The sequence below is a fragment of the Numida meleagris genome, chromosome 1, assembly GCF_002078875.1.
Source record: "Numida meleagris isolate 19003 breed g44 Domestic line chromosome 1, NumMel1.0, whole genome shotgun sequence".
NCBI lineage: Eukaryota > Metazoa > Chordata > Aves > Galliformes > Numididae > Numida > Numida meleagris.
Window position 1 is genome coordinate 106,885,137 of NC_034409.1, and position 12,095 is coordinate 106,897,231.

Genomic DNA, 12,095 nt, shown 5'->3' on the forward strand with positions numbered 1-12,095 from the left:
AGGGTTTGCACAGTTACACCTTTTACTAAAATGTGTTTCCTACAAGTAAAATAATGTGAACGCAACCTTTACCCTTGCCTTCTACCCAAGTTCTCCATCAGGACAATTCTGCTGCTCAGTTCCCACCTCCAGCAAATCAAGGCTGAGAGCACAGCAAAGCGTTCCTCCACCCCACAGATGCCAGGGACTGCACCCACTCTGTGCTGCGATGTGACAGAAGCACTGAAATGATCTAAGGGAGGGGTTACAAAGTGAGGGGAAGGGCTCCAGGATTTGAATGACAAGCCAAGGTACTGAAAACATCAATGAAAAAAAGTGAAAGCACCTCTTTTCCTTCAGCAAGAGCAGGTGGGCTTCAGTTTTCTTTCAGAGCATTGTCCCCAGGCATTTATGGTACTACCTATGAGCTAAGCCTCACCTGAGTGACCTTCCAGCAAAGAGTTTGCTCAGGCTTTCTGGGGGCAAACACAGGCACTGGCTGCCTCAAAGGAAAATTCACTCAGTACCTGTGAAACACCTGAAAATCCTTTGGAGAATTCTTCCCCCTCAGGAACTCCCGCTGCTTGCTGTGGCAGATCTCTGTGCATGCAATATGGAGTGAGTATATACACAAGGATAAAACAGGTGGCTGCTGAGGGTTTGCTGAGGATAGCACATTGGAGAATCAGAGAAAATCCCAAATCCAACTCCTGGCTCCACATATGACCACTCAAAATCCAAACCCTATGTCTGAGAGCATTGTCCAAAGACTCCTTGAACACTGGCACTTGGGGCCGTGCCCATTGCCCTTTGGTGCAGACCCTTTCCCTAACCCCCAGCTGCCCCTCCCCTGACGCAGCTCCATGCCGTTCCCTCGGGCCCTGTCGCTGTCACAGAGAGCAGAGCTCAGCGCTGCCCCTCCGCTCCCTGTGAGGAGCTGCAGCCGCCATGAGGCCTCCCCTCAGCTCCTCTGCTCTGGGCTGGACACACCGAGAGGCCTCAGCTGCTCCTCACACACTTTGCCTCTTCACCAGCTTCATAGCCCTCCTTTAGACACTCTCTAATAGCTTTATGTCCTTTTTGCACTGCAGCACCCCGAGGTACGCCTGGCTGAGGCTGGGCAGGTGTCACTTACCACCTGCAGAGGTGTGGCAGCTGAGGGGTGCAGAGACCAAAAAGCACCAAGTGACTGGGCTAAGACTGGCCTAATGCCACATCTAAAGGCTTCTGGAGCGCCCAGCCTAGCAGAGCCGTTACTCCAGAGACACAGAAGCTAATCTCATCCTAAGTGTTCCCATCCTCCGAAAGGCCACACTCAACTGCTGTTATTAATTCCGCGCATGATGAAGACATTTAGAGCCTCACAGCCTCCTTTAATAAGCGGACGCCAGTCATGCCCCGCTCTTATGACAACGCGCTGTTAATGCAGCAGATGAAATTCCACACACACGGACAGAAGGACACGCGGCCACAGAGAGATGGCGGCGACGCGGCCCGGGGGGCGGTAGGGCCGCCCGCGCCGCCGTCCCCTCGGGGCTCTTGGAAAGTTTCTGCCCCGCCGGACGGTCGGACCGCGCCGAGAGAACTTTCTCCTCCGCAGCGGGGAGGAGCGCAAGTTGTCCGGCCGGGCGCGGGCATCGGGGCCGTGCGGAGGGAACGAGGAGGAGCTCGGCGCGGGGGGAGGGGGGAGATGGAGCCGGGGCGTGGGGAATCCGCTCCCGCCTTCCCCCTCCTCCTCCTCCTCCTCCTCCTCCTCCTCCTCCTCCTCCTCCTCCTTCAGCCCGGCAGCCAGGCGGCCGCTGCCTCCTGCCCGAGCCGCCGCAGCCGGGACGCGCCGCCGGGATGGCCGCGCCGGCGGCCCCCAGCCTCTTGCTGCTGCTGGCTGGCGCTGCGGGGCTCAGCCGGGCCTTCTTCTCGCTGCCGCTCCGCGTGTCCCAGCCGGCCGCCCCCCGCGCCTCGCCTCCCGCCCCGCTGCCGCTGCGACCGGGGAGCGCCGGAGGAGGGCAGCGGGATGCCCCGGGCGAGGGAGGCGGCCTGGCCCTGGCCTCCGACCCCGTGGGCAGTCTCAACTTTTTGGCCATGGTGGAGAATCTGCAGGGGGACTCCGGCAGAGGATACTACCTGGAGATGCTGATCGGCACCCCGCCGCAGGCGGTAGGAGAGTGACGGAGGGCAGCGGGGGGCGATGTCGGGGAGAGTCTGGGGAGATCAAGCATCTCGGCAGCCGGGCTCCGCCGTCCTCCCCGCGCTCGCACCAACGCAACTTTGTCCCGGTGCCGGGCACGGCGCAACTTTGCAGCCGACCCCAGGGGGGTCCGCTCAGAATCCCCCGCTGAACTACGCCCAGCCACTGCCTCAGGAGAGCCCCCCGGCGCGTGGGGATCAGAGGGAGTCCGAAGTTTCCTCGCGCCCTCCGTCCCCGCCCCGCAGCGCCCGAAGTTTTCTTGCGGCCGTGTCACGGGACGGCGGGGCTGGGGGATGACTGTCAGCTGAGTGGGGCCGTTTCCTGGCAGCCCTCGGGCTTTCCCCCCCCCCCCAACCGGGGGTTTGCTCTCTGAGACTGAGCCCTGGCATTCCCCGGGTACACAAAAATCCCTATTCTGCTTTGGCTGTTCTCCGTAGCCACGAAGCAGTGAATGCCATAACTCCCAGCCAGCAGGGAGGTTGCAGCTATCCGGTTTTTGGGGGGCTTCTGTGGGATTTCTTTATACCTGGATGTAACAGGGTTGATCATTGTTGTTGTAATTGAAGTGTTTGATAGCAAGCACGATATTTAGAAAGGGTTGTCTTGCTTTACGATCAATAAACGGAGTTAAGAAGGAGCTAACCAGGTCTGAGGTACCCAGGTGTGGCCTGATAGCCACAGAGGGCAGAAATTATTTCTCTTCCACACTGGAGGCTGTGTTTTTGATGAGCTCTGAGAGTGTGGCATCACATGGTCTTCATTCCTCAGAGGGACGTTCAATATTGGTTTCTGCCACTATCAAGATATCAGGTTGGATTGGGCTAATAATCCAATTCCGTATGTCTTAAATTAAAAAATAATTTTAGGCAGAAGGGGTGAATATAAAAGATGTCATCTTGCATGTCTAGGGGGATTTTGAAAGCAAAAGAAATGGAAAAGGAAAAATATGACAGGCTCTTGATAATGTAACTAGAGGTCTGCCCTCAGTACACCTGTAGACTTCACTTACACTAACAGCCAAGTATTACTTGCACTGCATGCCATGCAAACGTGCCTCTCTGATTTTCCACCCGAAAAAAAAAGCTCTGAGTCTCATTGCAAAGCTTTCATCATTTTGAACCAAGTTCTGAGTTCTTTCAAGGTTAATTATTTAAAGGATCGCTCCTGGTGGCTACCACGTAGTAAATTTTATTCATATGACCAGGCCCACCATGGTTGCCATATCGTTATAGATGCTCTTCCAGAAAGTCAAACCCCAGCATGTAGTGATGTAGCAGAGTGCAATTAAAATTTATTTGCTACTTGGGATAGGAATTTGTTATCTTATTCCTTGCCTGAAACTGGAAGACTTAAATACCATGAATGCGCTTGTTGCTTTTCTGCTCTACAGTGAGCCACAGAGCTGCTGCAGGACAGTTCCCCTTGCGTCTCTCACAGTGCTGGCACTGAAAGCAAGTGTTTTGGTACTGCCAAGTGCTGGTATCATGTCAAACTCCGTGGGCAGGCAGTTGCTGGAGTCACAGGGGAAGTCACTGTGTAGGAAAGAAGAGATGTCTCAGGTTAATTTAAAGGTTCCTCCCAGCCTGACTTTGCCACGCGTCACAAGCTAGAGTGTACACCTTGAACACCTCCCTTCTGTGACCCCCTGACGTGGGACTTCCCCAAAGCCAATTCCCGTCTTCATCCAGTCCCCTTCTGAGCCAAGACACTGGGCACCACCACCCCAATGCTTTGCCATGGACAAAGAGGAATCCTGCCAGTGAGGAAGAGTTGTGGTGAAATGAGCAGAAAGACTAGAGAGCAAGGCTACTGCTCTGCACAGCATCTCAGCGAGGGGTGGGGGAATGCAAACAAGGCAGGAGCAGACCAAGAATCATATAGCAGGCTGTGAAAAAAGGCACAAGATTTAATATCACAGTTACAAGGCTTCTGGTGCCTGGTAACTTTGCATTTAGTGTTGAAAGCCTGCTGTGCCAGTATGGGGGTAAACATTTGTTTCACAGCAGACTTTAGCACTCCTGAACTTCTATTACTGCTTAATTGCATTTGTAGAAATTTTTCTTTTTTAATTTCAGTTCTTGGAAGGAAGCTGCTATGAAAGAACTTATCTTTTCAGGTCATTTAAGGCACACAATTTGGCTTTCGTTCCAAGTCTGATTTGTCATACAGCAGATAAACAGTACAGAACTGAGCTTCACAATGGCAGTTCTGAAATACTTGTTCTGCCAATATAAAAATAGAGCAGTTGTGTGAAGTCAAGTTTTTTTTTGCGAGAAAATTTGAGAGTAGTCTGTCCAATTTTGCAAAGTGTTTGCAGTGGAAGTACTTCTGACCATTTGCAGTTTTACTATGCAATATCCTAATCGTAGCAGATCTCCAGATTAGCTACCAGATCAGTGTCAGTTGTCATTACCTGCATTAATTCTCGTTAATACACATACAGCTCTACTACAAAATTACGTGAAAGCTGAAAAAGAAAAAAAGTATTGTTTTGCATCGAAGAGTGTGATATATTTGTCTCTTGCTTCATGGGTGTATAGTCTCCTACTTCTGATGGCTTATATGCTTTACACCTGGCTATATAGGTGCACTTTTTCCAATGCTAGATTTAACTATGAAGTGGCAAGATTCCAATATGAATTGTGTACACTACTCTTACTTTTTATTTCTAGAAATAATCGGATGGAATTCCTTTGCTCTATCTTTTATTATTTTGCCCGCCCTGAGATTATAAGCACTGTTCAGAACTGAATCAAAGATCATTCAGGCGTTTGTTCACTATCTTCTCTGTAGTTCTGTTGATATTAATTTTGCTTCTCTTACGAGCCTTTGACCAATGAAACAGTCAAAGTCTTAAAGCACCCCATGTTCTTGACAGCTTTCTTGAAGTCCATCTGGACCATATTAAATCTTAGCAAAGAAAGAACTGTTGTCTCATCTTGCCAGTTATGTTAGTCTTTATTATATGAAGTAGTGGCAGTCCTGTCAGTCTTGCTGTGTTTCCAAATTGTGCTTTTGTTGAGATCATATAAATATTATACCTTCAACTTCATTGCAAAGGGCGGCTTGGCATGTGCCTCTTGAGAGCTCAGAGTCCTGTAGCTATGGTTTGATGAGTGGGTATTGAAACCGTGATAGGATCTGAATTACGCTCTGAATACACAAACCCTTTCTGAAATTTAAACTTCTCATTCTATGCATGAAGAGGTTTTGTTTATTGTTCCTCCTAATAGCAGTTTGTTCTGTGCAGGGGGTGAGCAGAAACCTCTCCTATAAACTCCCTCTGAATTTTGCAGGTTAACATAAATGTTGGGTCCAATGGTCTTTGCTGCAAAACACAAACTCCAATTTCCATATAATCAATAGGAGGTTGTCTTTAGTTCAATTTATTCCAGTTATTAAGGAGAAGAAAGATAAGTATTAAATATCTCAAATGTGTCATGGAATTTTATAATTTATGGCTTGAAATTTTGAAGGTGATGAACACACACATTAGCAATTTCTGAATATGCAGCCATTCTTCCTTAATTGTTGATAGCTTTCATTTCATGAAAGTTATAAGGAATGAGTACTGTGAGGAAAGATTCAGCTGCTCTTGTAATTTCATCACTTTAGTAGTCTTGTTATGTTAGGTGATAAGTGCCTGATTTCTGCAGCTATGTAATTCCCCAAGAAGCTAAGCTTTGTTTTCTTAATTTTGTTTAAAGGGAGTTCATCTTCCTTCTAGATATAACGAGAAATTTTGAAAATATGATCCTACCAGGTTCAAATACTAGAAGGCAAGCTCCAGCTCAAGTCTCTCATTTTTTTCCCCTTTTATGTTTTAATAGTTATGTAGATCTCAAAAATCTATTTATATTTTTGAGCTTTTTATGGAAGATGAAAAAAGAAATGAAGATGAGTGCTGTGACATATTGAGTATTTTAAGGTGGCAGCAACAAAATTCCTTCAGATCCCTCTACTGGAAGTACTGTGGAGATGCAGATTACTGTTGTAACATGTTGAGTTGGATAGACTCTTTTTGTTGCTGCTGAGTACCAGCAAAATAAAAAAGACGAAGACCTGAAAGTTATAGGAGACAGGACTCGCATTCTGATGTAATGTGCTGGAGTGTAGTATATTTTTGGCCAAAGACAAAGTAAACAAGAATACCAGATTTGAGTTGACAAAACTGTCTTTGCCTTTACAAATCTGCATTCCAGTACCACCTCCACATAAAATCAGCCCTTGCAGGTGGACCACTTGTCAATGGTGGAGCCAGGACTAATAAAGGTAGCCCAAATCATGACTTAATTACATTGTATTGTCCTTAGTAGAATATAGCACGGGTAGTACTTTGTAGCAAGGCTTTGCTTTGGTGCATTTTAAGAGGTTTGTCATGGCCTGCTTATGGCCTGTAATGTCTTTGTGCAGTGTCAGTGAATAGAAGAGACTCCTTCCTCAATTTGTCCTTACAGATGGACACTTTAGCTGGGTGTGCTCTGATTGGACAAGGGGATATGGTTTCAAAATAAAATAGGGGAGATTTAGACTGGATATAAGGAAGAAGTTTTTTTCAATAAGAGTAATGAGGCACTGGCACAGGTTGCCCTGAGAGGTGGTGGATGCCCCATCCCTGAAGACATTCAAGATCAGGCTGGCTCTGAGCAACTTGATCTAGCTGTAGGTGTCCTGTTCATTGCAAAGGAGTTGGACTAGATGGCCTTTAAAGGTCCCTTCCAACTCAAATGATTCTATGTATCAGCACAAATAGGTTGGATTGGAGCCTCACCAGCTTCTCCCAGGACAGCTCCCTGAAAGGCACTCACTTTACTTCAGAGTGATACCAAAATACACTACCCAATGTCCCTGGTCATAGCAAACACAGCTGCTGTTCCTGGTGAGTTGTGGCAGAAGGTCTGCTGTTAAGATCAGTGACGTGGAAGAAGGTGGCAGCTTCATGCTTTTTACTCTTCCAAGCATTTCATCCCCTACAAAGGCAAAAGCATCAGTTACATTTAGAAAGAATAAACTAGCGGGTGTGCAAATAACAATGTTGCCTGTTATGAAGGAGTGAATCAGTTGGGGTTTGGAGCAGGAGTTATAAAAAAAAAATAAAAAAAATTTAAAAAGCCAGTGGACAAAAGAAAACCCACATAGAATTTGGGATTATTAAGGGAGGAATTTTTATTTTTATTTTTTTAAATTCCAACCAGAGGTCCCTGAGCATCTAGCAAGGTCAATTCAAAAATGACTATATTTTGCAGTGGTCTTTAGTTTTTTGAAGGACACTTGTAACTTTGAGTCTTTGTGAACATGTTAGTTGTTATATTTGGTGTCCGTGTTTTATTAGAAAATTTCTCAGTTATTGTAGGTGAAGTGAGTGGCCCAAAATGTTGCCTGGTCATTGTCAAGTATAAGTACATTTGAGAAAGAAAACTGAGATAGTTACATAGCCCTGCATACATACTTCTCCAGTCTGAATCAAGCATACTTCTCTCCCTTTTCTAACTTGTTGTAAAATATAGAATTGATCAGAATTTATGTTAATAAGGAAATTGTTGCTCAAATTTATGCCCAGATTAGGATTTGAAATCAGGTCCTCAAAGTATGGGATACTACTGAGCTGCCTGAGAAAAAGGAATTTTTTTTTTCCTGCCATTCATGGAACTGTCATACATCCTACTACTTTTCAGCCTCATTTTGCTATGTGAATTTGAGCTTGTGAAGCAAATGGTATGCATATTGTACAGATACCAGACTGCTGTAAAAGTAAAGAAGTTTTACATTTGAATCTATATCTGTTAGCTCAGTGTCCTTCAAAGCACTTTAATAGCCCAGGACTAAAATTGATTTTATTTGTAGTATTTTGCACATGAAACCTCTAGTTTTAAAATTACGTTAGCCAAATAGCTGTCTCCTTTTTTTTCTGGGTATATCTACACCACAGACACTCATGAGAGGAAAATTTGGTGAGTTGGACCTCTCACTACTGCCACTTTATGAGGAGCATTGGGGGACCAATGTTCTGGACCTTGCTTTTTATTTTATTTTATTTTTTAATAAAAGACCTCATTGAATAGGTAAAGCCTGTAGAATATGGTGAAGAGGGAATTTGAGGAAAATAAGTGAGCTGGAAAAAATCTTAAACAGGTGAAAATTAGAATTCGTGGAATACAATTAATGTGTCATAATTAAGAGGCTCTTTTGAAGAGAATCTGTTAAGACAGTAATTGCACTCTACAATCCTAAGTAAATTACTTGTAGATTTTTGTCATCTTTGCTCAGCTTGTGTGTACTAAAATTAGCTGGTTTTATTTAGCTTTATGTTTGGTTTATTTTTGCACCTACTTACTAGCAAAAACTGCTGTTGAGTTAGGCTGCATGCATTCAGGGGAAGTGTCTCGAAGTCGTTGATAGTCCAGTTTTAATTTAAAGAGGAAAGTTATTAATGCTGCAGTAACACTTGGGAAGCTCCTATTAAAAGACACCGGTCGGTTCCTAGGGATCTACAACTGCTTTGCTAGCATTGCTTTTTCCCATTGGATTTTCTTTTTGGAAGAAAAAAGCCAACTCAGGAGCCAAGAATAACCTTTGCACTTGAGGGCCAGAACATAAACCTCTCATGAAAGGCCAACTCCTGCCATTTGACGGGGAAAAAGTAATCAAGCCATTTTGGCAGCTCTCTCTCAAGTAATTCCTTCTGATATTTGTTTGTGGATCTGCCTTGCGAGTGGCCTGCAGGCAGCGCCTCAGGGCCTGCTGTGCAGTGAAGCCTACCTTCAGGCCTACCTTCAGCACTGCAGCAAGGCCGAGTGTGAGGGTTTTTCCACACCTGGGCTCTTCTTTCTCATTTTGCTGCCATACCATACCTCACTTTACTTTTTGCTTCATGCCAGAAGAACAGCCATGTGGGGCTTTTAAGAAAACAAAAGGGTTACCTAAAAAGCGGTCATATGGAAGGGTGGTTCCTGTCTCCCTGCGCTCCCAGAAAAATAGTCATTTTATGTGGTATTAGGAAAGAAAATGCACAGTTCAATTGCAGATTTGTTTTTCCAAATTGCAACTTTGACTGTGAAATCTTGAGGGGGAGGTTTTTATTCATCTTTTTTTTTTTCTACTTAATTAGAAACATAACTTCCAAAATTCAGCTATTATCAGCCTGTTCATGCGGAACTCTGTCAGTGTTTGCAACATAAAAAATTGGTAGTTGTAATGTCTTTTCAAAACAGAGCATGCTGTACCCTTTTGGAAGTTATTTAGTGCAGTGTTATCAGGCTGCTTGAGCACAGTATGGAAAGCCCTGTGTTTTCCTTCATGTGCTGTCTGCTAGGTGTCTGCCACAGGTGAAAGGGAGTTGGGACATGTCAGAAACTGATTCATCAGTCCTGCTGATATTTTCCTGTGACTAAAGGGATTTTTATTTCATTTGTTTTTCTTCTCCCAGACTTTCAGGTTGCAAATATGACAGAGGAGTCCAAAGGTGGTCACACTTTGAAAAAGTCTGAGAAATTCTGTAGCAAGGTAACATCTGATGCAGTCACACTGCTTCAGTTTATCTGTCACAGAATAATCTTCTCATTACTTCGCAGATGCAAAGTCCTTCAGGGAATAACACAAACATTTCACACGATCCAAAGTGCCAGATTTTTGCATTTGGACTGCTGAAATAAATAATGCATGGAAAACAAAATCAGAAAATTTCTCAGCAGCCATAGTTATGAATGCTGGAGTGTGTTACATATTCCAGCTAAAGTTAACTTTTATTGGCGCTCTGCTTATTGTTTAAGTTAGCCTTGTCTTGGCAAATGACCAAATACCAATGGTACTATCTACATTTTTATTCAGATTTGGGAACTTCGTTCACAGCTGGTGTGCCCTACAGCATTTTCCATTGCTGATAGTCAGACTTTTAGTGCTCCATTGGTCTGGGCACCTCAGGCTTCAGCACGGGCAGCAGAGTGACTGCATGCTGCGAGGCTTTAGGACAGCCATTCCAGGCAGGACATGAAGTGTTGAAACCCTGGGCAACTGTGGGTTCTGAGATACCATCATCACACAGTGGATATTAGCTCCTGGCTGAAGCAGAAAATAGTTTACTCCTGCATACAGGTTGCTATTCAGAGGAAAGGGTAGCAGGAACCTCTCTATGTGAAGCAGCCTTTGTAAGCCTGAGAGAATAAAAAGTATTTTAACTTCCTGCCCTAAAAACTCAGCCTGCTGTCTGAAAATAAAGCTGTGTTCCTGCATGCCTCTGTGTTCTCCTGTGTAATAAAGATTTTTATAGTAGAACTTAGTTAACAATTGTAACGATGTATGAGCCACAGGCAAAGTTAGTTCATTTCCCAGAGCTGCTGCCTCCACAGAATTAGCCAGGGTAAAGAGAGTAAAGTGTGCATGTTTGAGAAGGAAAGAGAGAAATAATGAGTCCAGGAGCAGGGGGAGTAATACTGCTGCTTTTTATTTTTTTTATTTTTTCAAAATAAAAAATCATATCTTATTTCACTTGAAAATCAAGTCTGCTTTTTAAATTGCCCTTCCAAATTTTTAAGTAAAAGTGTTAGAATAAATATGAATAAAAATGTCATACTTCTAATAAATCAAACTTTATTGTGACATGGCTTATAAGCTTTTTTTTTTCCAATCAAATACTCCTTCCTTGTGTTACGAATTGGAAAGCTGCTTTTTGTGTATGCTTTTGAACTCCACTGTATGATTCCAAGAAATACCCGTGATAACAATCAAATTCTGCTCATGGTAATACTCTAAATAGGTCAGGTGGAATGGGGAGCAGAAGCCTATCATTGGTTGCATTCCCTGTAATAATTACCAGGGTAGTAAAAACAATGGAGTTGCGTCACCTTGTTTGTGCTCAGAGACCTGGGGCTGCCTATGTACATTCCGCAGGCCACCTGCCTACATTCCCATGGCCGATCAAGACAGCACAGAGCAGTGGGCAGCAGTTTGACCCAACAGCTTTCTCCAGAGACATGGCACAGCTTTTCTAGCAATGAACGCAGTCTGAATAGCCAAATTGCTGTCCTTGTGTTTGACGTAACTGGACCTGGTGTTCTCTTTTGTGATCTCTTCCCTCGCTTCCTCTTGCTTGCAGCAGCTGATCCAGTCCTGTCCCTTGCCATTCATATAGCAACAACCCAGTGGTTGTGTAAAATTAGGTGATGGTGGCTGTCTCTCCATCTCTCCAGGTGGAAACAACCCTATTTGGCCATACTGTAGAAGCTGTCTTAGGTTGAACAAAATCTAACAGTGCTGCAAGTCCCATCCCAAGGAACAAGTTATGACATTTTTATAGCATAGGTGATGATTTCAGATACAGGGAGCTGCATAGCCTGTTCTTCCAGGAGATTGCTAATGTACTTACCTCCCTGTATCCCACAGTCCTGTCTGATTCAGGAATGCCAGTGTGTGACCATGGGCTAGTCCATGGTTTTCTGGCCTGCAGAAGGCAGAGGCTGCTTTCAGAACCACAAACTCCATTTGATCAGTGGGGTGGGCATTCTCATGTAGTCATGTCCATTGGTTTTAGTGTTTTGGAAAAGTTTATTTCACTCTTATGGTGTGCAGATGAAAAGAATCTTAAGAAAAATGATGCTTATCTGCTTTGATTTTGTTAGAGTGTTTTAGGGGAATGGATGGCATATACTGTACAAGCATTCAATGTCCTGCTCTGTGAAAAGCACAGTAAAACACAGTGAGACATTTCTGTAGGAGTCCTTAGGTATGGCTGGAAGGATGTTACAGTGAGCAGCTATACTGTGCAGGCACAGCGCCTGGTTGAGGACAGCCTGCTCAGGGAGAACAGCTCAGCCTGATGTGTCTGCCTTGTCCTTCCTTCACCTTTCTTCATGCAGCTCTTCAGGCTTTGAAAAACCTTTACTAACAAACACCCGTCTCCGAAACTAACATCTTGACAGAGAGAAAAAAAACCTGA

The 12,095-nt window shown here is 44.7% G+C and overlaps 1 protein-coding gene across 1 annotated transcript in view; it reads left to right on the top strand.

Moving 5' to 3' along the window:
• The window catches only part of BACE2 (beta-site APP-cleaving enzyme 2), a 52,605-nt gene continuing 42,273 nt past the window's right edge, over positions 1,764 to 12,095 (top strand). Inside the window, exon 1 of the mRNA XM_021405977.1 lies at positions 1,764 to 2,133. Within this exon, the coding sequence (XP_021261652.1) occupies positions 1,822 to 2,133 (312 nt within the window). The 5' untranslated portion in view covers positions 1,764 to 1,821. The remainder of the gene's footprint in view (positions 2,134 to 12,095) is intronic.